Genomic DNA, 26,557 nt, shown 5'->3' on the forward strand with positions numbered 1-26,557 from the left:
AGATAAGTATAACCAAAGCCACTTTTTTTCCAAGTCTAAACGTGATTTTAAAGCAGTGTGTTGTAATCTTCTCAAGGAATTACAGTAGTAATGCTCATAGCATGGACATTCTAGGGAGCATCATGAGGACACTCAGGCTACTACAGGTGCACTGTGGCACACTCCCTTGGAGTTTGGTGGAGTCACCTTCTTTAGAGGTTTTTAAACAGAGGCTGGCTGTCAGGGGTGCTTTGATTGTACATTCCTGCATGGAACAGGGTCGGACTGGATGGTCCTTAAGGTCTTGTCCAACTCTATGATTCTATTTTAATGCAAGCAAGTTTTCTATTGGTCATCATCAGCGGGTCTCAGGGGTACCCTATAATTATTCATGTTGCTCCCCAGAGATTCTGCATAATCATGAATACCAATATATCTGATTCATTGTGCCATACTTTAAGAATATAAAGTATATTTTAAGAATGATGTAAGCAAAGTGGGATGGGTTCAAAGGTGATCAAAAAAAATATCAGCATTATTACTCTGATTTAATGACCATGATTCCATTCTATGGGATCCTGGGGTATTCAGTTTTTGTTTTATGCTTTCATGTTGTTTAGGACTTATAGTGACCCCAAGATGAACATATCACAGTGTCTTCTGGATTGAGAGATGCAATTCACTCAAGGTCACGCAGTGGGTTTCCATGGATGGGCAGGGAATCAAACCCTGGTCTCCACAGTCATAATCCAACACTCAAACCACTACACCACATGGGCTCTCTTGCAGTTTAGGGAAAGGTATTTATATTTCTCTTTCAAACTACAAGCCCCACACTCCACAGGATGTAGACTGAAGTAGAATAATAGTGATATAACTGTGTAGAATGAAAGAACCCAGGGAGAAATACAGACTGAACAGTCCTCTGTGGGATCAGAAATGCTTATTGTTCTGCATTTTAGTATTAAAGCTCTATAGTTTTAAGAAACATATGTGCTTAAGTATAAATTATAAATTCAGGGAGTTGGGTGGTTGGGGTGCGTATCAGTTGTTAGACATTTGGGAAGAGCTGCTGTAGGCTGACATGATGGCAAATGCTCCAGGATGAGATTCACTGAAGTGGGAAATAGCATGTTAATATACTGAATTTAATCACATTGCCAGAAACAAAGTACTGAACAGATTATTAAAGTCTGTCTCCATAGCAAAATGAGTCACATACACATATCCCCAGCCACCTAATTCTAGACCTTGGAAAAGTTCCTTTTCAGGACCACATCTCCCCAAACCCTCCAACCAGCATGTTCCTGGTTCCTCCAAAAGGCACATTCCCAAACTCTGAGAAATCCAAGCAATGAATTTGTAGTGGTGATGGGTGTTCAGACAAAGCTAATGGGCCTGGGTGGTGTATGATACAGCAGTAGAAACTGAAGCATTTGTAGGAGAGAAGGCTTGTGCTGGAAGCAAGCTGGTTATTCAGTTTGATTGAGAGGTTTGTACTCACACTGGATCAGGCGCTCACAAGCCTGATTAACTAGATGATAGATTGTCGACAAGGACTGTGCTTCGCCCTAAGGGGGGAAAGGCAGAAAAGAAAATTGTTCTAAACACTCGACACATGTACTACAGAAGCAGCCCAGGGAGAAAAACTAACTCTTCTTCTCAATTATTGCATTAGGAAGGAGAAGGCATACAGGGTATTTGTTCTATAATTTGCTCATTAAGGTTTGAGCAAGCAATAAAGGTTCTTGAATTCATGAACAGTGGAAGAACGAAGAAAAGAGAAGGGCTGAGATCCTACTCTACATTTGTGTAGCGTAAATATGCACACATGTACTGAAGTGATGGTTGCACTATCCTGATTCTTCTGCTGGATACTGATATTAAAGAACCAACTGCTACTGTGGGTCTGCCAGTGCATTTGTTTCTTGTCCCACAGTGGAGAATGTGCAGCACCCACATCTGCAATGCCACTGAATCAAGTGGCACAATGAAGGTACTGAGAAATAGTTATACAGTATGTCATCCATGATTGTACAACTGCAATTGCAACACTTACACTTGTGGATTTCCACTTACATTGTTTGGAAGGGAATATGGACCTTATGTAATGGGGAAAAAAAAAAGGTCTGGGGGCAGCAGTAAATATGTACCCCACCCCAATGAATTTCTGAGATCCCACAGTCCAGGGGAGACCAGAGTCAAAGCCTCCATCAACTGGATGCTGTCTGTATGTGTTGGACTACAACTCCCATTATTCTGACCAAAAGAGTTAACACAACTACAGAGGCATATCTGGAAAAGTGCACTTTCTGAATATCTTTTCACAAGCTACCTCGTTAAAAATGGAACTTTGTTTCAATCAGAGACTAAAGGTGGAATTGTGATGGGATCCTGCTTCTGTCACATCCAGGGGTGTCACTAGGGCTGTGTGTGTCACCCAGTGCACTGGTGGGAAGGGGCTGTTTTCCAGGTCTGCTGGGTCTGCTGGCCAGATGGGGAAATGAGTTCACTTCCCTTTCCAGCCCATCCAGCAGCTCTGCCAGACCCAAAAAAGTCTGGTGAAGATAGAAGGCGGATATTAAAAATGATCCACATTGGTTGTCAAATATACTAGGTATGCCACTCATCACAGCCTCACTTGCTAAATGGGAAGACGCTGAAAATGCCATCCTCTTTGCACCCTGATCAGCAGTTGAACAGACATTCTTTCCTTGATGCAGTTCCTGGTTGTTAGGGTAGGCTTGAGAAGGCATTTATGTGACTACAGAGGCTTACTGAATACTGAGCAGTTACAGATCTGTAGCTCTAGGTTATGAATCTTTAACTGCAGCAGCATAGAAGGTGCAAAATTGATTCACATCTGTATTTTGCTTTCATCTGTGATTCTGTGTGCAGATCATTATGGACACTTAACCCTGTGATATATGTATGCATTGTGGAATGATTATTCCAATCCAATCTATAAAATAAAAATAATAAATAAACATAAAAATTAAATTGCTAATTGTGCTAGACGTGTGTGTGTGTGTGTGTGTGTGTGTGTGTGTGTGTTTAATGATGTCTAGGGTAATCTGGTTTTAATGTTTTGGCTTGTTTAATCTTGTTTTAACTTTTATATCTTGTGGAGTTTTTACCATTGTTGCAAGCCACTTTGAGTCCCAATCTGGGAAAAAGGTGGTATAGAAATAACAACAACAACAACATAGAATTTCTGTTGTTGAGAATAAATCCATTTCCAGTATGTGGAAAGAGCTATCTGGAAAATAAATAAATAGATTGTTGGGCTTTCAACATCTCTTTTTATTCTCCATATCTGTTAAATAGTTTTTCATCCAAACCTGTGGAAGAAACTCATAGAGAGGGAGATCAGTCCCTCTCACAGAAATGCACAAGCTCCTCCAAGCACACTCATTCCCGTTGAAAAAGTGGGATTTGATGCTGTTGTAATGGAGAATCACCCCACTGCTCCTCTTTTTTATTGACAACTAGGGTGAGACACTGGATATCTGCATGCAACCTTTGCTCTATACCATTTTTTCCACCAATGCACGGACGTATCCTTTGTGACATATGTCATATCTATTAGGCATATGTGAGCTTGTTTGAGAGTTAGACTAGAGGTATATCTACATTGCTGAAATAAAGCAGGTTCACACCACTAACTGCCATGACTCTATCCTGTGAAATTCTGGGATTGGTAGTTTGGTGAGACCCCAGAGCTCTCTGACACCTCCTGGCTGAGTACCTCATCAAACTACAAGTGCCAGGATCCCAAAAGACAGACTCATGACAGTTAAAGTGATGTCATACTGCTTTATTTCTGCAGTCTGATGAGATACTAGGACTCTGGAAGACCAGGTTTGCATCCCCAGATGGTCTCAGAAACATAGTGGGTGACTTGGGAAAGTCATATGCTCTTGGCTGCATCTGCACTGCAGAAATAATGCCATTCAGCGCCGATAACTACAATATGGATATATCCCTATGAGATTCTGCCTAGGTAGACACTTCATTAGCAATCCATATTCTTCAATGAACCTTTTTAAAAACTTCTACTCATGTGTCTTGTTTTCATATTAGGTCTGGCACATAAAACATTCTTATTAAACACCAGTCATCCTTTTGTGAACCTGCCCATAAGATCTTTGTATTCATAAGATACTACCCAGGGCAACAGTAAATCTAAACACAATTACAGTACAAACATATATAGGGATCCTGAACTGATATTCAGCCAGAATTCTGATGTTTAAAATGAATATGAACAAATACTACTATTGAAATTTATTCATGTTTGAATATTTAATGCAGTTTGATTCCAATGGTCTTCCCTTTGTGAGTCAATAAACAGACTTTATTTGCAGTGGCATCATTTTCTCTCTGTGCCTCTGTTTATACACACACATCGTGCCCGCCCACCCATATTTATCTTGTGGCAGATAATAAAGAATCAGAATGCAGAAAACAACTCAAAAATAAACATTGCTATTATCCACAAAAGCTCATAACAAAATGAAAATTGAGCTCTGTATCAAACAGCGTGATATTTGATGACACCGTCTGGATCCTTGTGCAGTCTTTACACAAAATTAAACAAAAACTGGGCAGGGTGCCCAGAAAATGAAAATGAAAAATGCTATCACATCTGAAAAACCTATCAGAAAGGAAACCCTAGTGGAAGTACAATTCAATAAAGCAGGATGGTTTTGTTTTTTGGGTGTTCATTTTTATAAAATAGTGGAAAAATAAGATCATAGAATCCTAGAACTAGAAGACGCTAAGGGGTGATCAGGTCTCACCCCCTGCTTAATGCAGGAACTTCAGCTATAGCATCCCCAGCAGGTATTGCCACACCACTCTGTCAAGATGTTCCTTCTAATCAAAGGAAATAGAGTTATTGTGGATTAGTTGTTCCTCAAATCAAGATAAATGCAAATTGATTAATTAACTAATTGCAGCTAGCTGGTTAATACTCTGAATGCTCTAATTGATCCTCTTGTTTTTTACAATGATGCTCTCTTTCATTCACAGAGAACAAGCCTTCACCCTCCTCTTGGGAGCAGCCCTTGAGGTCTTTAAGGAGTGTGATCATTTCCTCCCTCAATCTTCTGTTCACCAAGTTGGAACATACAGCTCCTTCAACCTCTCCTTGTGTCTTCTTCTCCATGTCTTACTCTGAACTTGCTCCAGTTTGTCTATATCCTTTTGAAAATGAGGTGTCCAGAACTGAACACAGTACTGCAGATGAGGCCCAACTAATACAGAATATAGTTAGACTATCATTTCCCTCGACTTGGAAGCTATGCTTCTGTTAGTGAAGCCTAAGACTGCATTCACATTCATTGCTATAGCACCACACTGCTGGCTCATGTTCAACTTAGAATCAACAACATCCCCAAGGTCCTTTTCACATGTAGCACTGCTGAGGCAAGTATCCCCTATCCTACACCTGTGCATTTGGCTTTTGTGGCCTAAATGTAGAATTTTTCATTTGTCCCTATTGAATTTCATTTTATTTATTCTTCCCTAGTTTTCTAGTTAACCAAGGTGAATTTGAATTCTGTTCCTATCTTCCCATGTGTTAGCTATCCCTCTCAGTTTTGTATCATCTGCAAATTTGACAAGGATTCTTTCTACCTCATCATCTAAATCATTCAGAAACATACTGAAGAGTATCTGTCCCCAGATAGAACCCTCTGGCACACCAGTTGAGACATCCTTTCAATCTGAAGCACAGCCACTGTGGATAATTCTTTCAGCATAGTTTTCCAGCCATTTTTGAGTCATTGGTGATATTTCCATCTATTACATATTTAGTCAGTTTGCTAACTGAAGTACCATTATCAAATGCTTTGCTGGAATCCAGATAAATGACATCCATAGTATTCCTGTCATCTACTGAACTAGTGACCCGATCAAACCAAAAGATACAAAGTTAGTTTGACAGGATTTGTTCTTGCTCTTGATGGCAGCAAAAATGATAGAACATTTTACACTCATCTCTTATGATAGTTGCAGAGTGAATCTACCAAAAATAAATAATCCACAAGTCACTCACACAATTCACAAGGTACAATTCCATGTGCCTTTTACCAATTACCATATACAGAGTTATGGAAGAGATTCCATAAGGCAGTCTTCTTCAACTGGTGCTCCCCAAATACCTTGGAATACAAATCTCATAATCCACAATGGCTGGGATGGTTAGGTATGATGACAGTTACAATAAAACACATCTAATAGGCACCAATATGGAGGCAGCTTCTTATCAGTTTTCCTAATAGTATTGTATTCTAATAGTCTCATGTCTTCGCTCATGCAACAATAAAAAAGTTAATGTTAATGGGTTTTTAAGGAGAAAAATCCCAAATATTAAAAAAAATATGGGGTGATGTGATAGCCCCATGGGTCCCACCTTCTGGTAAGTTGTGAAGGCATACAGATGAGCTAATTTTTAACCCCTTTCCTGGTACCCCAAGTGGAAAATTGCTGGAGAAAACTGCACTTTCCAGGAATATTCAGAGGTGGTTTTTCCAATTCTTTCCTCTGAAGTAAAACCTACAGCATCTGGTATTTGTTGTCAATCTCCCATCCAAGTACTAACCAAGGTTCACCTTGCTCCACTTCCAAGATCACATGGAATCTGGTGCCTTTAGGGTATTTAAGCCCTCAAAGAAGATGTTGAAGGAGTCACAAAAACATTGTTCCCACTCCAATTATTTGGCTTGCCGTCTCTTACTCAGATAAAATGTGAGCACACTCTCTTCTTCTACATAGTGCCATGAAGCCAAGTCAACATTGTAAAGCCAATTCAAAATAAGAGCAGAAATGGAAGCAAACTTTCTTGCTCTAGCTGCTCTGGGTAGGAAATACTGAGCAAAATGTCAATGTCACCAGTGGAAAATGTCGTGAGTCCCTTTCCCCTGTTCATGCTTTCTAAAAATTGCAATGCCCCCTTTCTAGCATCACAGGATACAAACAGGATGCTGAAACTGGTGGATCATATAAAATCAAGAGTAGCTGGGAAACTTCTGTTGCAGGCCTTCAAGATACCAGGGGAAAAGAAGAGCATACTGGCAAGTTGCACCATGTTTAGAAATAGTGGCTGGGAGGCGGAGGGGATGTGTATCAGTGCTTTCAGCCAAATCCTCTCCTACCTTTTCCCCCTCAAAAAAAGCTCTACATGTACTTTTCCACATAATTCTTTCTCAGAATGCCTCAAGAAGTGCAAGTACCATGTGAAAACTGCAAGGAAATTTTCGTTTTCTCTTGCAGTGAGGAGAAAATTGTGGCAATTGTTCATCCTCCCACTAAATAGTCAAAGATTTGCATCCCTACTTTAGATACAATAGTTGTGGCTCGTACATTGCTTTAGCACACCTTCCTTCATGAGCTTGGCCCAACTAAACCACCAAAGAACATTGAAAAAGAAATCCAAAGAGACTCACTTTCTCTCCCCTTTCTCCTTTTGGACCAGGCAGCCCCTGCAAGAGAAAGAGAAAAAGGAAAACATTTCATTGTTGCTGCTGCTGCTGCTGCTGTGTAATTTTACCAATTAGAGAATAAGGCAATTTACAAGAGTTAAAACAAACTTAGCTAAAAATTAACAGCATATAAAATTTAAAAAGCAATAAAACCATCATACAATTAAAACCAGCTAATGCAAATTAAAAGCAACAATATATAAAATAAATAGAAGTCCAGGACATTATGCAATGCCTGTTTCTCCTGAAAAATGAATTTTGAAAGGAATGTTGAAATTTTACAAAGGGGATTATCTGCTTGCAGAAAGATAGTAGGGAGAGTGTCAGTCTAGCCTCTGGGGGGGGGGGAGGATTTCAGAGCCTGGGAGCAGCCACTGAGAAGGCCCTTTCTCATATTCTTACCAGACATACTGGGGGGTGGGTGGGATATAGAAAAGGTCTCTCCAGCAGATTTAAAAATGTGGGCAGGTTCATACAGGAGAGTACGGCCCTTCAGATAACCTGGACCTGAACCATATAAGGCTGTATAGGTCAACTGTGCCTGGAAACAGACGGGCAGTGAGTGGAACTGTGCTCTCTCTCTCTCTCTCTCTCTCTCTCTCTCTCTGTATATATCTTAAACTCAGGGCAGCAAACAAAAACGAAAAGATCACGTTAACAGCTGCCACATTTTCAATGGCTTGGAATTTTAAGGATAAACCTGAAAACCTCTCACAAACCCCTGCAGGCAAATGTTAAAGTGAAGGCCAAGTTTTTAATAAGCTTCCTTTACAGGTCTGTTGCTTTTCCTGAACAAGAAACACTTCCCACCTCGCGCCCCCCGAAGATACATGTAAACACATTCCTGACCACAGAAGGCAGAGACATTCATAGGTAGGAGTTCTTGTTCAAAAATATAATTCACCTCCTCTCATAACACAATTCCAACTCCATGTTTGGTGCTTTCTTTGAATGCTTTAGGGACTAGCAGCAGATGGTTTGCAGACCAGCAGACCATGGGCTACCACTTTGAGAAGTACTGGTGTAATTCATCTCAACAGAGGGAGAAAGAGTTCTGTACTTGCAGATGAGGAATAATTAACAATTAAGTCATGTCACCATAAGTGTGCAACAATGCACAACATAACCAATCACAAATGCAAAGTGAGACACCATTGCAAAAAAGTGATTTAGGACTTTATCACATGCCCTCCCTTTTTCTTGCCATGATCGCATTAATGAAGCAAAGTGAATATATACCAGATTAGGAACACTGTGTACCACATTGGTGTGACTGGGCTGTTGCTGGCCCCTCGTGCACTCTTTCAGCCTTGTCCATAAATTCCTGCCTCCCTGCCTCATGCTCTATTCAGCGTGCCTTGTTCTTGTGTTTGTGTGTATTGTATGTGTGTGTTTTGTTTCTTTTAATGCAATTACAGAGTTATGTTAATGCAGTTAAATAAATAAATAAATAAATAAATGTAAAACAAAACAAAACAAAAAACCTTGGCTGTTCTGGAATGGAGAGAAGTAGATAAGAGTAAAAGGAAAAGACATTAACACCATGTGTCCGTGCAATCCTACAATAGCTACAGGATAGTCTACTGCACCTAGTATATATACCTCAGCCTAGTGCTATACCAGTGCATTTGAGAGCTTAGTGACATTTTCCCCCATCAAGGTGTTGGCTAACTATGATTGGAAAATAAAGCAGTGATGAGAGGGAGGGAGGTACTTCATTGTCCAAAGCACTATTGTTGAACATTTATGGCATTTCAAAAGCCCTTAGAACAATCTGCCAATAACAGGAAATGGCATAACCACTTCTGTGAGCAACTGTTACTTATTGATTAAATGTGCCTGTTCTTATAGTGTCCCTCAGTCCAGAGGATTAGACATATCCTTGTCTTGAGCATGTGATACCATTAGTAGTTATGCCATAAATGTCTGTAAAAATAAATAGGCCTTTTTGGAATACCCTTAGTTCTTCACCCTAGTGGATGAGGAAAGTGGAGAAGACTTACTGTTGGTCCAACTTCTCCTGGGGGTCCCTTTTCCCCAGGGTTGCCTCTGGCACCTGCAATGCCTTGGAAACCCTGCAAACAGGAATGGAGAGATGCAACCACTGATGATGCCACTAGTTAAAGTTCAAAATAAACCAGCCTGCAAAACCAGGGAGGGAATTATACTCCCCAGGCTCATGTCAATGCTCCACCAAGCCAGGAAAATAATGTGAAAAGTATATCATATGTGACTCATGCTCACTTCATTTCCTATTAATGTCGCAATTTAGGGGCGAGAGAGTAGGTCAGAACTGTATATCTAAGAGTGGTGCTAAGGGATATTTTCTCCCCTCCATTTTTAATAGCTTCATTATACAGAGTTTTCGCTTAAGCCAGCTTTCTTTGAGGCTCTTTTTTTTCTGTCTGACACACTTTTGTCCTCATCTACCTTCTCCTTTTCTTTCTCTTCTCACCCACTGTCATTTCTTTCTTTTGGCTAACTTCCCCCCCCCCCCCGCCCTTCTTCCCTCCAACCCAACTCATTCTTTCTTGAACGCAATACAAAACACTTCTCAGGGTTGCTGTGAGGCTAAAACAGGAGAGGAAACATATATACAATCTTGAACTCTTGAAGTAAAGATATCACAAAATTAGTCTGTTAAAGTATGGGGGAAATCAGCCATTCATAACATTTTTATTGCATCACTTGTCGATGATAATAACTCCACAATAAATTTACTTCATAGGGAGAAGAAGGAGTTGAGAATGGGATGGATGGGAATGCTTTGCACATTGTTTGTTTGTTGTTTGCCATTGGCTTCCACCTACAGCAGACCTATGTATGACAGACCTCCAAAGTTCTGTCTGTACTGGCCAGGATACTCTGGGGGCAAACCAGAGTATTCTGGCTCCAGAGCTGCTCTGCCCCTCCTTTGTTACTTTAGACCTCCATTCTGACACTGGGAAGCTGTTCACATGTGTGTCCCACTGTGCTTCTTAGCACAGCTGCCATGGTGAGTCACCCGCTTCTGAGGTCAGAACAAGGCACCCAGCCCCTATCATCACTGGGTGCCTCGTTCTGACCTCAGAGAGAAGCTACCCACAGTGGTGGTGGCCATGGCTGTAGCGCAGCAGGGCATCAGAACAGAGGGCTCTGGATTTTCTAGGAAGATTTGGGTCAACTGGGGCTTTTTAAAACCCACAGTTAGAGGGGCATACCCAGGTTCTGGTGCTGAACAGGCCGGCTGTCATCTGGTCTGTTTGTGCTAGAACTGGGGTTTGGGCTGTGCATCACCTGGTCTTCCAAACAAGAGTTTTGGGGGGAGGTTGTTTATTTCATAGAATCACAGAGTTGGAAGAGACTCCAAGGGCCATCCAGTCCAACCCCCTGCCATGCATGAACACACAATCAAAGCACCCCCGATAGATGGCCATCCAGCCTTTACAAACCTCCAAAGAAGGAGCCTCTACTACACTCCAAGGCAATATGTTCCACCATCAAACAGCTCTTACTGTCACAAAATTCTTCCTAATGTTGAGGTGGAATCTCTATAGTTTGAATCCATTGCTCCAGGTTCTATTCTCTGAAGCAGCAGAAAACAAGCTTACTCCAGCCTCAATATGACATCCATATTTGGCTTATGCAGACAGGGCATCAGCTGCCACACATCAACTGCCCTCCTCAGGTCTTGTAAACTCAGGGCTGTGGCTTAATTGACTGAATCAATTCATTTGTAATGTGGTCTTCCACTTTTCCTACTGGCTTCCCATTTTTACAAAACATTATTGCCTACTCCAGTGAGTCATGTGTTCTCATGACATTTCCAAAGTATAACAACTTCAGTTTCATCATCTTCTAAGAATTGATTTCCTCTAGGACCTATTCATTTTTATTAGTCCACATTATCCATAGAATTCTTCTTCAGCTCCACATTTCAAATAAAATGTTTTTCTTTCTTCCAGCTTCCCCCACTGTCCAGCTTGCACAACCACACATAGAAATTAGAAATATTGGGGCTTGAAAGATTTTGACTTTGATATTTAATAATATGTCTTTACATATGAGGATTTTTATCTAGTTCCTTCATAGATGTCCTTGTATATTGTACTTGTAAGAACAACAACACAGAAAATACTGCAAAAGGGTTAACAAAAAGAAGTGAGGGTTTTTCAATAAATAAATAAATAAATAAATAAAATATTACTACAAATGCTCTTAAAATATGCTATTATTTATTCTTGCAGCTCAACCAAGAATTTATCCCAAAGTGAGCTATTAAACCTGGCTGAGGTTCATGGCTCCCTGCTATTAAAATATCTTTGCCTCCCTGCACAACCACTGAAATCTGAAATGGCAGCCCTACCTTTTCTGAGGCAAAGGGTGGAGAATGTTCTGAGACAGACAGTGACACCCCAAGGGCACTCAGATTAAAAATTTGGTTTACAGGAGATGACCAGGAGGCTTTCCAGAGCTAGCTAAACAGCTGCTGAAAGTAGATGTTACATTTGCCCCACAGTAATGAAGGCATGAAGCGTGTTATTCTTTTTAGCCTGTTCCTTCCCACCTGAGGGAACTCAGCTCAAGCTATTCCTGGAAGCAATCCTCTGGAGTGTAAATTTTCTATTTCACATGACCGTGAAATAAACCTCTCTCACCCTTGGTCCTGGTGGTCCTGGTGGTCCAGCTGTGCCCTCCAGTCCTCGAACACCCTGTAAATCAAGTCAGAGGAGTAAACCAAGACTCAGTCATGGAAGAAGATGGGAAAATCTGCTGTGATCACAATTTAAATTTACAGTGCTTTATAAATAAAGGTTAATAATAATAATAATAATAATAATAATAATCACAGCACCTATCAGTGGTGTAGGTACTGGGGAAGGGGGCATTTTTCTCAAATAGGAAATCTTTCCATTCGTTGAAATTTTTCCTTCAGTCCCCAAATTTCTAGCATTGCAGTACTTTAAACTTTCAGTTAAGTATTTAGAAATTCAGTTTAGGAATTCAAAGAAAAGGAGCAGGCAAAGTGACCCAGAGAATGGAAACAAAGCCAAAGCATAAATTCTAGGGGCAAATGGCTTTCAATGTCTCACTTTCTGCAATGCTCAAAAATTGGGAACTGAAGGACAATTTCATGTGGTGAGGCAGAATTCTTAGTTGAGTGGCATTTTTTATTTATTGAATTTGGGGGACAATTAACAATCATTATTTTTACATACAGATAATAGATGTATATAATCGATGTACCTAAAACGTAATACAAAACCATTAGTACTAACATAAAGCTGTCAATTCAAAGACACAGCCATCTTAGTCAGGAAAATCAGTATGCAGAGGGTTCTGGTAGCACTTTTGAGACTAACTGAACGAAGTTGATAGCATGAGCTGAGGAGGTATATTCAAGTCTATGAAGATCTTTTTGCATATAACTATCAAGTAAATCATGCCAATAACCCATATATTAATGTTCCTTCTATTATGACCTTCTCCCTCTTTCACTCCCACATCCCTAGGTAACAAGGTTATCATTTATTCAAAATCCCTTTCCTTTGATGTGGAGAACCATATTGATTGTATCTTTTATAATTTTGTACTCTTCTTCTTTAGCAATTTCTACTGGTTTATTCTATTTCATTAGCTAATAGTTGGGTGGTGATTTCCTCATTTTGTCCCTCAGTCCATCTTATACCCTTGGCTCCTATATTCATGATGCACCCACAATTCATCCCAGAGTTATTATAAGGCACCATGCTTTCCTTTATGCTAGTGAGTAAGGCCATGTGTGGAAAAGAAACCTACTTTTGTAGCATTTAAATGTGTCTGGACATTTACCTTTGACCCTTGGATTCCATCTTTCCCTGGAGCTCCCTGCGGACCCATCAGACCCTGAAGAAAAACAGAACTGTCATTCAGGAACCATGCTTCCATGTCAAAGCAATGAAAAACACCTGGTTATTCAGTCAAACTGATGAGGAGCACCTGGCTACTATGTGTAGTTATGGTGCTTCTTTCAGATCCTCCTGGGGTAGACTAAGCTCTCATCTTTCACTACTCTATAAAGAGAAGAGGATGGTTCCTTTTTTTGATAAGAGTTAAAGTACAGTATTTATATTGACCAAGGTTTTTTGGGTTGATTTTTTGACTAAAAGTTCTGAACTATACATGGGAATATACAGTAGTTATTTCCACCATATGGTGGCATCTCTACTTAAGGTGTCACAATGTCATTCAATTTAAGGTGAAGAAGTTGCCATAATTGACAAGAAGACTACCACTACTGAAAAGACATCCAGCATGTCTTGACAAGGACAAGTAACGTCCTCTTTCCATTCTCTAAATACAGGCACACTCTGCAGTGTTTTACATTTCCATTTTTTCCCATTTAGGAGAATGAAAAGTGCCTCTGAAGCAAGTATGTTGCCGAGCTGCATTGTTCTCCCTCTTGTGACCACTTGTTTGCTGTTCATCCTTGTCCAAAGTCACGTACACTTTCACTTTAGCTGATCCATCTGCAAAATCGACACCGTTCCTTTACTGACTTTCTGAAGCAAGTCTTAGGCTTCAGATTATTAATGATCATCAGATACCAAGGCATGGGAGTCAGAGGGATACAAAACCAGAGGAAAGTGCTGCTATGAGATTCCCTTACAAGAAGAAGCATTGTTTAAAGTGGAGATAGAAAGCTATTGGAACAGATCTTAAATCTTGCTTAGGAAAACTATCAGGCACAACTTGGATCCCTGGAAATCAAAAAGCAAACAATGTATGCGCTCCAATTACCTGTATTCCTGGGCTGCCATTGTCTCCTTTGTCCCCTTTAATACCTGGTGGTCCCTTGAATTAGAATGGAACAAAAATTATATATGTTTGGGGTGAGCACGGTCACTCTAGTTTCCAGCCATTCGCAGATGAAAACAGGGTGAAAACCTCTATGTTTCTAACAAAGGGGGTAAACCTAAACTTCAGGGCTTCTTGGAAGGGCTACAAGATGGGTTTAACTGAGAATCAAAACTGGCATAACCTGCTAATGAGAAGGCTGTTTTCTATCCTCTCATGATCTTCTTGCAAGAGTCAGGAGTGGTTCTCTATGTGTACAGCCCTGTTCACATTTTAAACATTCCAATTGGTATGAAGCTTGGAGTACAGTCAGCCCTCCATAACCACAGATACTTTATCCACAGCTTGAAAACATTTTTAAAATATATAAATTCCAAAAAACAAATCTCAATTTTGCCATTTTATGTAAGAGACAGCATTTATGTAATGCGCTCTACATGGGGCAACCCTTGTACCAAACTCGGAAGCTACAATTGTTTCAGAACATGGCAGCAAGATTGGTCACTGGATCCTCCAGGACCAGTCACATAACACCTATTTTACAAGATCTACATTGGCTGCCCATTTGCTTCTGAGTGTAATACGAGGTGTTGGTTATCACCTATAAAGCCCTAAATGGCTTGGGCCCAGGGTACTTGGAGGACTGCCTCTCCCCATACAGTCCGCCCCGCACTCTCAGGTCGGGCGGGAAGAATCTGTTAAGAGTTCCTAAGTCGAGCTACATCTCATCTTTTCAAAGGGCATTTTCCATCTCAGCCCCACAGATTTGGAACTCTCTGCCCGATGAGCTCCGCGACAAGCTTTCCCCCATGTTCCTTAATTATACCATCCTTCCTCCCCTTGTTGCACATTTGTTCGATCTAGCTATTGTTTGTATTGGTTTTTTTAATGGTTTTATGATGTAATGTTTTAGGTTGTATTCTGAAGTTTTAATTGGTGCGGGAAGATTGTTGGATGTTACTGGGGATATATGTTGTTATTTCACTGTATTATTTTTGTATGTTGTGAACCGCTATGATCTACCCAGGAATAGTGGTATACAATTAAAAAAATATTATTATTATTATTATTTTACTATGCCATTGTTTTTAATGAGAGTTAAGTATTCATGGATTTTGGTATCCATGGAGATCCTGGAACCACACCCTAATGGATGCCAAGGATCCTCTGTAGTTATTTTCTAGGGTCAATATTACCAAAATCCTTTGGTGGTCACGCTTCCAAGTTTTCCATATTATTTTTCAACTGCCTGTTTTGTGCCAGCTTTTGAAACTGTCAACAAAACCCAAAGGATAAAAGAAAACAAACAGATCATGACTTACAATAGGACCCTGCACAGTCAAGCCTTGGGAACCAGGAGTCCCTTGATGTCCGCCTGGACCTTCCGGTCCAACCTGACCAGGTGGACCTGGCTCACCCTAAAGTCATCAGAAAGAAAAAGAACATATACCGAAACATTAGTAGATCCTCTGAGGACTGAAAGATCCATCAAAACATGGAATCTCTTTTCTGCAGGGATAAAGCTAACCAAGTGGTCAAATCTCATTTTGTTTGCGAAACAGATTGTAAGTATGAGTTGTCTGTAGCCAAGTATAACATACTCAGAGCTTGGGGGAAATAAATTTTGGACTTCAACTCCTATAATTCTTTATCTGCCTTATTTATTTCAATCTTCCTCTTAGTGTTCAAGATGGCTAAACAACTGTAAGTCCTAGCAAAAGTAACTTTTCCAAGACCTAGGTCATCCTGTGTCATTATGTCATAGAATCATAGAATTACATGAAGAATTGTTTAAAAATGAATCCAAATGCATAAATTGCTGCAGAAGATTTTAAAGATTAAGATTCAATTACAATTCAAACCGTTTATTTTGGGACATATATTAGGAGGAGACTCATGGAAGACTACTAAAATATATGACAAAAGCAGCAAGTTTATCACATGTGCAAAGATGGAAGAATTCAGATTTACCAGCCATGGATAAGTGGTGGTTGAAACTGACAGACTTAGCAGGAATGGATAAATTGTAATATTGATTAGAGAAAGATCATTAGTGATATTTCTTAAAGAATGGAAAGCCCTTTTTGACTTTTTGCAAGGGGGAAAATGATGTGTCAACCTTTGAGTTTGATTATTAGTAAGGATGTACTATGGAAAGAAAGTGTAAGTGTATAGGTGTGAGGTATTAGACAATTAAGGTATGTATGTGTATATATAACAATTATGAGGAAGATTGGATATTTTCTATTTCTTTTTCTGTATTTTATATATATTTTCTTTGCTTTCTATATCTTGTATTGTATTCTTATAATCTGTTGTAAAGATTTTTTTAAAAAATCATAGAATCACAGAGCTGGAAGGGAATGAAAAGATTATCTAGTACAACTCCATTATACAAGAATACACAGTCAAAGCACTGACAAGAGATGGCCATCCAACTCATGTTTAAACACTGTAAATGGAGAGTCCACCACCTTTGGAGGTAGTCTGTTCCATTGTCAAACAGCTCTTACCATCAGGAAGTCCAGAATTGCTTGAAATTATAGATCTGTAAACTGCGCTCTCCCCGCTAATCTTAACCTAAGAAAGTGTGAGGATCCGATACACAGCATGATTGCTTAAAATATGCCACCCCTAAACCATGAAACACTTTACAGAACCAACACCTTGCAATTTGGCCTGGTAACACACTAGCAGCCAGTGCATTTACTGCAATTCTAGCTAGAGGTGGGCGAGTTCCATCTTCTTTCTAGGATGGATCCAAATAATGTTGTTGCTTGAGACAAAGGAAAAGGAAAATATGGTAGCTTATCACATTTCATGTACAGGAGCAACTGGGCTGCCTGTTGAGTCTTATTCCAATACGGGTGGTAGGACAGAATCTTCAATTGTATCAAAGGACAATGGGGGCACAGGCTTAGGGGGCACACGACATTGCTGCCAATTGTGCTGTTACAGTACATCATACACACACACACACACATGCGTATGATATTTACTGCAGACCATGACATAAATGTTCTACAGACAGAACGTCTCTCACCCAAATTCATCCTTTTCCTGCAATAGCCCCTCTCAGTGGCCATTCAGTAGCTGCTGGAGAGCAGGGCAGTTAAAGAAGTATCTGGCTATGTCCCCATATTCTTGGGCTATTTTCAAGAATAAAACCATCTTTCATTTCTACATCCTGAGACTTTTCCTCTTTTCTACACTACATCTATTGGGTGTTCCCAGTCCTCTTTGTTCTATGTCCCTATAGCCAGACACAGGCCAATGACATCATCCACTCAGCTCCACCAGAGGTCTCAGCAGAAGATGCCATCATTTTGACTCTGGCTATTAGAACATAGCCAGATGATCCTCTGACCCACCACCACCATCACTGTCCAATGGACATGGGAGAGGACTATAGCAAGAAAACAGTAGGTCCTAGGCAGCTTTGAACATTGACAGAGACTACCTACCTGCACAATTATTTAAAAATGGATATATGTTGGCTTAGTGATAGGGTATGACACTAACATAATGGGATGAAGTTCTCCTGTGCAAAATAATGCTTTATGCACAGAAAACATATTTGCTGCCACCAAAACATTTTTATTGTGCAGAAAAGGGGGTATTGTAGGATGAATTAATTTTCCTAAATAAAGCTTTAGGTATGAAGAAGCACATGGCAGTTCTCCTTTTCGTCATGGGGTGCCTTGAAAGTCAAAACACCCTCTTCTTGTTTTTAGTCAAGAATGGTCTTTTTGGTCTTATTCCTGATTTCCGCAATCTGATCTGCTGTATTGTTTTTCTCTAATAAATTGCACAGATTTTCCTCAAGATGAACTTTTAAAAAATGCTTTATTGAACTGTGCAGAGATAAATATATGGATTAGTCACCTTGGTTGCTATGTGGAAAAAGAGGAACAAATATTTGCTCCAGATTTCTAATCCTAGTCTCAAAATAGTCTCACTCCTTAGTTTCAGGGCTTGTCTACACCAGCCAGAATATTCCAGTCTGCTCCTGGAGTATTTTGGTGCAGGAGCTATCCCAGATTCTCTCATGACCTCTGCACTCTGTAGCAACACTGGGTAGCTATCTACACACCTGACTTTCTGCATTCCCTCTGAGGTCAGGAACAAGGTGCCCAGCATCGATTGCATGGTGAGGCACCTCATTGTGACCTTAGAGTGAAAGACTCATGCCAGAAGCAACAATGCTGGGCGACACTGACACTGTGAGACGTGTGTGTGGATGGACACCCAGTGTTGCTACAGAGTGTTCTGGGGTTTCCTGCAAAATCTGGAGCAAAAGGTATTATTTTCAATTGATCTAAGGCTGGTGTGACATAGATTTGGTGTGTTAGTAGCCTTACATTGAGAAGACAGTCTGCACTCAAAGCAGAGATTCGGCCTGCGTTGTGTAGGTAGGTTGCTGTGAGGACAAGGGGAAGTACTTCATTTGGCCCATGTAGACATACTCTCAATCCCTAGTCTCAAAATCTTAGCAGTTACAATTTTGTTCACATCTCTTGTTATTTGCTTTAAAATCACCTTTGGCTAGGTGACTTAAATACCACCAGGTCCTGTTTGATCTTGGAAACTAAGCAGTTTCAGGACTGGTAAGTACTTGCATGGAGGACCACTATGGAGAACCAGGTCCTGCAGGCTATATTTCAGAGGAACACAACAGCAAAGCACCTCTGAGTATTCCTTGCCTGCAAAATACATGAGGTTGTCAAAAATCAGCAGGGAATTTGAAAGCATGTACACACACATCACTTCAGCTTGTGGTAACCCTATGAATGAGATACCTCAAAGATCCTTTGTTATTAACAGCCCTGCTGTGGTCTTGCAAACTCAAGATTATGCTTCCCTGACTGTCTATCTGCTTATAATGCAATCTTCCTCTTTTCATACTTTGTTCCACTTTACTGAGCATTCTTGTCTTTTCCAGTGAGTTATATCATCTCATGATATGCCCAAATATGATAGTTTCAGTTTAGTCATTTTAGCTTCTAGGAAAAGTTCAGGCTTGATTTGTCCTTGACAGTTTATTCTTTTCCTATCAGTTTTCTTCAATGCCCATCTTTCACAACCATGTATAGAAATCAGAAATACTACAGCATGGGTAATTCTGTTTCTGATAAGGTGAGGATTTGAAAAATAAGCAATCCAATTGGCTGAACAGTGTGTTGAGATACCTTTGGAAATTGAAACAAGAAAATGTGTGAGTTTTCTTTGACTCCCTAAATGTTAGGAAGTATTGGCAAGAGCTGTTGAACAGTGAAACGGTTTACTGTGTAAGATAATGGACTCTCCTCCATTGGAAGTTTGTTAAAAAAGTTTGGATGGGAACTTGTCAGGGATGCTTTGGCAGTGGATTGGGCTGGATGGCCATTTGATCACTTCAACTTTACAATTCTATTATTCATTACAAGACTGTCATAATCACTTTACCAGATGAGAGAGGTACATATTTCAATTCAAAATCCTATACCAGAGTATTCTGACTGATAGCTTTTCCCTAGTTTCCACGCCTTTTCCTATGGGGCACTGTTAAAACCCTATTATGAATCTTCTACTTTGGTCTAGAAGTCCAATTCTACATTTTGCCATGACTCCCTTTGACTGTGTCACTTTTCAGCATGGAAAAGGACAGAACAGAAGCTGTCAATGCTGTGACGTTGAATTTCAACATTTGCCAAAGCTTTCAACAACGAACATCAAGGCTGCTGGCTCTTTTCATCTGCTGATCTATAGTAGAAAGTGAGCTCATTTCTGTGGCTGTCACACTGAATTGGGAGGCAAAAATACCTGTCACAGATTTAATAAGAGAACTACAAGATCTAATAAAATAAAAAAAGTCAACGAGAAGAGGCCATTTAAGTGCCCAAGAACATTTCATAGGAACAACGTTTTACAAAACAGAATGAAAACCTGTAGACACATTTTCTCCTTGATACTGATGGCCTAAATCAGGGTGGGCAAGGTACAACTCTGGAGACCAGGGTTTGAATGCTGGCTCAGCCATGGAAACCCACAGGGTGACCTTTGGCAATTCACACTCTTTCAGCTTCATAGGATGGCAATAGAAAAACCCCTTCTGAAGAAACTTACCAAGAAAACCCCATGGTAGTTCACCTTAGGGTCACCATAAGTGCAAAATGACTTGAAGGCACACAAAAATATGGACCGTATGTAGCTCCTTAAGCCATTATGAGGACCCAAGCTTGCATCACCCCACATTTTTTTTAAAAAAAATGTATAAAAGAACACCCCCCCCCCCCCCCGGCAGATGTGGAAAGTAATTTAAGCATAATTGTACTCCCACACAAATTTTAGACCCAAGAAAAGATTTTTAAAAAAAGGAAGTCTAGAAGAGGCCAAACATGAGCAGAATTGCCTCTCAAAACCCCTAGAGGTTGTGGAAGGACATTTTAGTAAAATATATAAATTTAAAAGTAAAAGAACTGTAGTAAAAGTGGCGGCATGGAAGGGAGTATCTACCTCTGGGGTGTCCAACAAAAAAGCCAATGTAACAGATCAAGGATCCTGACCAACAACAGTGGATTAGTAATAATAAGGAATTATTCAAAAGGGTCTTCTATCTGCTGCCAGTCTCTACCATTGAGGTTCTTTATTCATGAATATACATTAGGAACAAATTTGAAACATGCCAGAAGACCTTATTAAAATTAAGACATTATTTATTAACTCTGTCTTTGAATTTCTAGTGTTCTTTGTGCTTTGCCCATTGAATTTGTACAGCTGGATGCATTATAATTTGAGACATTGTTGTTGAATATAATGTAGCATTACACTTTGGTTGACTGTGCCATTAGTGGAGATCATCACACTGACCTTCCTCCCAGCCTCAGCAAGGGATGAAACTTTTGAAAACTTTTTAGAAATGGGTGTTATCACACACCTCCATGCCCAGTCTGAAGGCATTGCATACCTGATCTTGGCATCCAGTACCCAATTCATATTTCTCCCATACTTTGCAAAGAACAGGAAACTCCTGTTCTTTCAAAAAGTGCTGGAGAAGCATGGATCAGATACATTGTGTCTCTGGAATGGGCACAGATATGTGCAGTAACAATTGTTTTAAAAGGGTTTTTGGTTGATCTGTTTACAACTGATTTTTGCTTAATTTCTTTTAGATAGATTAGGGGCATCTTGTGATCTTCATTTTAGTGTCCACCCAAGTCCCCAGTTCCTGGGCAGTTGGTCACCCCTTGCCCAAATGCAATAGCTCATCTACACAAGGAACCACTCCATTAGTGTAACTGGGAAGGAGGGCATTTCCCTCTCCACTGTTGGACCCAGGGTCGCCAAAGAGAACTGGAAAAAATTCTGGATATGGTTCTGTGGCTAAATGCAGTAGATGCATTGTAGGGGAAAAAACTGTTGTGTGCCTGTTGTGTGCCTTCAAGTAATTTCTGACTTATGGCAATTTATGGAGTTTAATTGGCAAGATCTGTTCAGAGGGATATTTGTTTTGTTAGTGCACATGTTTTGTGCAATCTTTTTTTTTGGGGGGGGGGGGGGGGGGAGGAATGTATAAAAAAATTGCAAAAAATATTCCCAACTGTGAAAAATACCATGGTAGTTGATAACATTTTCAACATTTATTTTCATTGAGGATAGAAGAAAATTTGCAACGTACTCAAAGGCAACTGTTTATTTTGGCAAGTGATGTAGAAAATCCCACAAGTGTCTCTCCCCATCGCTGCCATCCAAAATGCAATAATGAATGGCAAATTAAACAAAGTACAAATGGTTAGGCCAACCTTAGATACAACTAATATTAATGTTCAATGTATGAAAAAAAAGTGGGTCAATGTCTGACCAGACAAGACCAAGGGAGTTAGTGAAGATGATGGCACAAAGTTCTTCTTTGGGCTATATTTTTTGCAGGTCACCCTCTTTGATCTCCAAACTTACCGAAGCTCTGAAGTGGTTAGTGGATTCAGATGACATACCACTCACCTTGGGACCAGGCTCGCCCTGTTCTCCCTGAGGTCCCCTCCTTCCAGGACTGCCCTGCAGAAGAAGTCACAAAGCTGCAAAATTGGTTCCCAAAATAGGAATGTTAAAAAGAACTGTACTAGGTTTTACATCTTGGAACCAACAAGGTGACCCAATGAAGTACACAAGCGAAGGTGATAAGATTTAAAGTAGGAGACAAAACCAAAGTTTAGATAAGTTGGCTGTGCTGGGTGGAGAATATTGGGAATTACAGAATCATAGAACTAGAAAGGACTGCAAGGGACTGTCCGTCCAACCCCCTGCCATTCAGGAATACACAGCTAGAGCTCTCCTGAAAGATGCCCATTCAACTTCTGTTTCATAATCTCCAATAATTGAGAGGCCACCACCCTCCAAGACAATCTATTCCATCATTGTATAATGCTTACAGTAAAGAAGTTCTTCCTAATGTTGAGGTATAACCTCTTTTCTTATAATTTGAATCCATTGGTTTACAGTATGTTCTAGTCTATGGCACAGCACAAAACAAGTTATCTTCATCTTTTACAAGACATCTTTTCAGATGTGTAAAGACAGCTCTCATGTCATCTCTCAGACTGCATTCATATTGCAGAATTAATCCAGGTTGACAACACTTTAACTGCCAAGGCTCAATGCTATGGGATTCTAGGATTTGTAGTTTTGTGAGAGATTTAGCCTATATTATTACCTATAAAACCCTACATGTCTTGGGTCCAGTTTACTTGAAGGAATGCCTCCTCCCATATAATCCTTCCCGCACACTCAGGTCCTCCAGAAGGAACTTACTGCAGTCAGGAAAAACTAGACTAGTGGTGACTTCCCAGAGGGCCTTTTCAGCTGCCGCTCCAAAAATCTGGAATGACCTGCTGGAGGAGGTTCATCAGATCACATCTCTTGACGCTTTTAAGAAGGTGATAAAAACAATCCTCTTCTGGCAGGCTTTTCCAGACTAACTTTTCCTAATACAGAATCAACTGCCCATATTAATCACCCCCCCCCATTATTACCCATTATTGTCACATTGCTGTCACTTCTTGCCGAGCTGTTTTACTGATGTTATTCCAGTTGAATGTTTTTATTGTTATTATTTTGTATTGATGGGAGGGAGGGTAGAAGGTTGGGGGGGTTTTGAGGACTGTTTCATTATTTTTTTCTATGACTTTTATTTGAAATTTTCCTTGCTGTTATCTGCCTCAATCCTCAAATGGGAGAGGTGGGATACAAATAAATATTTCCTTCTTATTATTATTCTCTGTTAGAGAACTCTGGTGCCACAACAAACTATGAAATCCTGGAATCCCAGGACTCCATAGGATGGAGTCACGACAGTTAAAGTGAACAATATAGAAAATGAATATAGAAAATGGAATGCAATTATCTCACAATTTCTGTTTTTGTTGTTGCATTCCTTCAAGTTGTTTCCAACAACTTATGGTGACTCTAAGGCAAACATATAATGGGATTTTCTGGAACTGAGAGTGTGTGACTTGACCAAGCTCACCCAGCGGGAGTTCCATGGAGGAGTGGAGAATTGAACCCTGATCTCTAGAATCATAGTCCAACACTGAAACTACTACATCACACTAACTCTCAATTTCTGTACAATTTCTGCACTTCTCCACCCTTTGTGATGAAATTATTTGATTAAAAATACACTGAAATTTCATTTCAGAGCTATAGAAAACAGTATGCAAAAAAGGCACATATTACTGGAAAGTGCTTGCAAAAATATGCATATTGGGGAAACCACAGTATAAAAATCAATGTACATTTTCATATGGATTTTTTTTAAAAAAATTATGGACTGATATGGAAATGGGATAGTATGAACTCATGCTTGGAAAAAATGTGGTCAAAAAAAAGAAAAAAGACAATTTCATCCACTTCACATCAAAGCATGCTGCTGCCACAGTGAACCTGACTTGACTTTGGCAGCATAGCAGGGAATACAACTGAAAGCTTTTTTTGCTAGCCAGCCAGCCGATTTTCCCTCCCAGCAGAGAATAGCACTCTTCATTAAATATACCTTATTCGTCATACCTCATGTAAGTTAAAAGCAGGCAAGTCTTTTAAAGGTGAACACGGGAAAACATCTTATTACAGTAATGGGGCTACATTCTCATTTCTCAGAGTGCTTCCGACTTTGCCAGTCAGCCTAATCTGTGTTCCATTTGCTTGCCACAAAAAAATTGATGGAGGAAAGGTATGGGCTTCTAGACTTTCTGCAACAGCATTCTAGCTTAAGGATAGAAAGAATATTTTAACTTATTTAGAAAATGGCCAAAATAAATGTTTCTCAAGTGTCAGAAAATCCAATCTTGGACTGGTGAGAATCTTTGCAATTTAGGACTTATTCTGTGCAAAATGCACATGTGCTTTTTTTTGGCATGGGCAGAAAACAGCATTTTCCTTCTGTTTTTCAAAATATACAGTATTCTAATTTCTGTGTAAAAATGTAGTTTCTTTTGCAGAAAACAGCATTTTCTGTGCAAAAAATGCCACATGTGAATTTTATGCATTAAGGGTCGAAGAGTGGAATCTATACTGCATTGAAAACAACAGAATTTCTTCATTTAAACTGAATAACCTGGCTCTGACACAAACATTGTTATTGTGTTTCTTCAAATTGTTTCTGACTTATGGGGATTCTAAAACAAACCTATCATGGAGTTTGGGGGGTGAGAATAGTTTTCCATGGCTGAGGAGGGAATCAAACCCTGTTCTCAAACCAATACATCACTCTGACTCTCTAAAGCAAAGATACACTTTGTTATTTGTAGAAGTTATGAAAGTCCATCTAGCAATAATAGTCAGCCAACACAATATAGCCAAATGGAGGACACAATATGTGTACCAGCACTAATGGAAAATAGGTAAGCAAGCACCAATGGAAAATGACTCATGTTTAACCTTTCCTTTACATTTCAGATTGCAGTTGGTATTAGTAGGAAGCTCCAGTTTGTTTAGGACATGGCATTGGAATATTGTGTAAATGCTTAAGACAATTTTCCTTCAGGTTCCTAATGGCCCAGTAATTGCAGCTGCCAAATTTTTCTCTGGCTGAGAAGACATTTCCTTCAACATTGTTGCTCTTGGCGACCCTGTGAATGAGATATCTCTATGACCCCCCTATTCTCAACCCCTCTACTCAGGTCGTGCAGATTCAGGCCCATGGCCTCCCTGACTGAGGGGTTATTCACACTGTGAAAATAGTCCAAGATGAATCTGGGTTGAATCTCCATTGTTCACACACAGCCCAAATGCACACGATTATGTTGGGGGGAGTGTGCGTGCCAAAAAACCAACTTCATCCAGGATAATCAATATTGAGGGGTTTCCCTGAGTTTTTTTTAAAAAAGATCTGCATCATTGCTAGTGTGAATAACTAATGTGAATGGACCTGAATAGTCACAGGATAAAACAGTGCATGCCTTCAACGTGTTCCAAATACATTCTCATGGTCAACTCCATCTTTATTCAAATGCTTGCACATGTGAGCAATGGAACGTGCCAAGATGTGCACTGATGAGGTTTCATAGTGTGAATAACATACCCAAAAGGCAGGAGACGATTTGCATTGTCACTCTACAAAAAGTGAGGTCTGAATGACCCCTGAGTCTAATCATCTGGCATGTGGTCTTGCTCCCTTTCTACTGCTTTCCATCTTTCCTAGCATCACTGCCTTTTCTAATGATTCATGTCTTCTCATGATGTGGCTGAAGTATGATAGCCTCAATTTAGTCATTCTGGCTTCCAGGGAGAGTTTTGGCCTTATGGTTATCTCCAGACTACGCCCATCTGTTCTTTTCTCTTCTTGATAGGATGCTCATGTTTCTTCATTCCCTAACAAAAAGACAGGCAGACCATTACTCTGGGAACTGTATTTGGAAATTTAAATTACCGGAGGACCTGGGGGCCCTGGAAGACCTGGGATCTCTGAAGTGCAGCTGCAGGAAGGAAGCAGGCTGGGGCAGACCTCTTCATCTCTCTGAAATCGGAAAATAAAAGGTGGAAGTCTAAATAGACAGACACCAAATGCAATGCAACACTGCAGCATGAAGACTTATTTCATTCTATCTCACCATTCACCTGGTTTCTCTGTCCCTAACTTAATATTCCATGATTATTAACAATGCTCATTCTTCACTAGCTGTTTTGAAAGGTTCAATTCTTTTAGAATTCTTTGGTGATTACTAACACTATTACCAACCTAAATAGCCAGAAGGTACCAGATCCTGTCTGATATTAGCACCTAAGCAAGGTCAGGCCTGGTT

At 40.0% G+C, this 26,557-nt stretch overlaps 1 protein-coding gene across 1 annotated transcript in view; it reads right to left on the bottom strand.

Annotated features, from left to right (window-relative positions):
- COL20A1 (collagen type XX alpha 1 chain) overlaps window positions 1-26,557 on the bottom strand; it is a 134,463-nt gene that overhangs the window by 14,550 nt on the left and 93,356 nt on the right. Inside the window, exons 19-27 of the mRNA XM_042463869.1 lie at window positions 26,185-26,271; window positions 22,263-22,316; window positions 15,605-15,700; window positions 14,226-14,279; window positions 13,278-13,331; window positions 12,104-12,157; window positions 9,470-9,541; window positions 7,431-7,466; window positions 1,484-1,550 (exon numbers count right to left, since the gene is read on the bottom strand). Coding sequence (XP_042319803.1) covers window positions 1,484-1,550; window positions 7,431-7,466; window positions 9,470-9,541; window positions 12,104-12,157; window positions 13,278-13,331; window positions 14,226-14,279; window positions 15,605-15,700; window positions 22,263-22,316; window positions 26,185-26,271 — 574 coding nt within the window. The remainder of the gene's footprint in view (window positions 1-1,483; window positions 1,551-7,430; window positions 7,467-9,469; window positions 9,542-12,103; window positions 12,158-13,277; window positions 13,332-14,225; window positions 14,280-15,604; window positions 15,701-22,262; window positions 22,317-26,184; window positions 26,272-26,557) is intronic.

The sequence above is a fragment of the Sceloporus undulatus genome, chromosome 4 (assembly GCF_019175285.1).
Source record: "Sceloporus undulatus isolate JIND9_A2432 ecotype Alabama chromosome 4, SceUnd_v1.1, whole genome shotgun sequence".
Lineage (NCBI taxonomy): Eukaryota > Metazoa > Chordata > Lepidosauria > Squamata > Phrynosomatidae > Sceloporus > Sceloporus undulatus.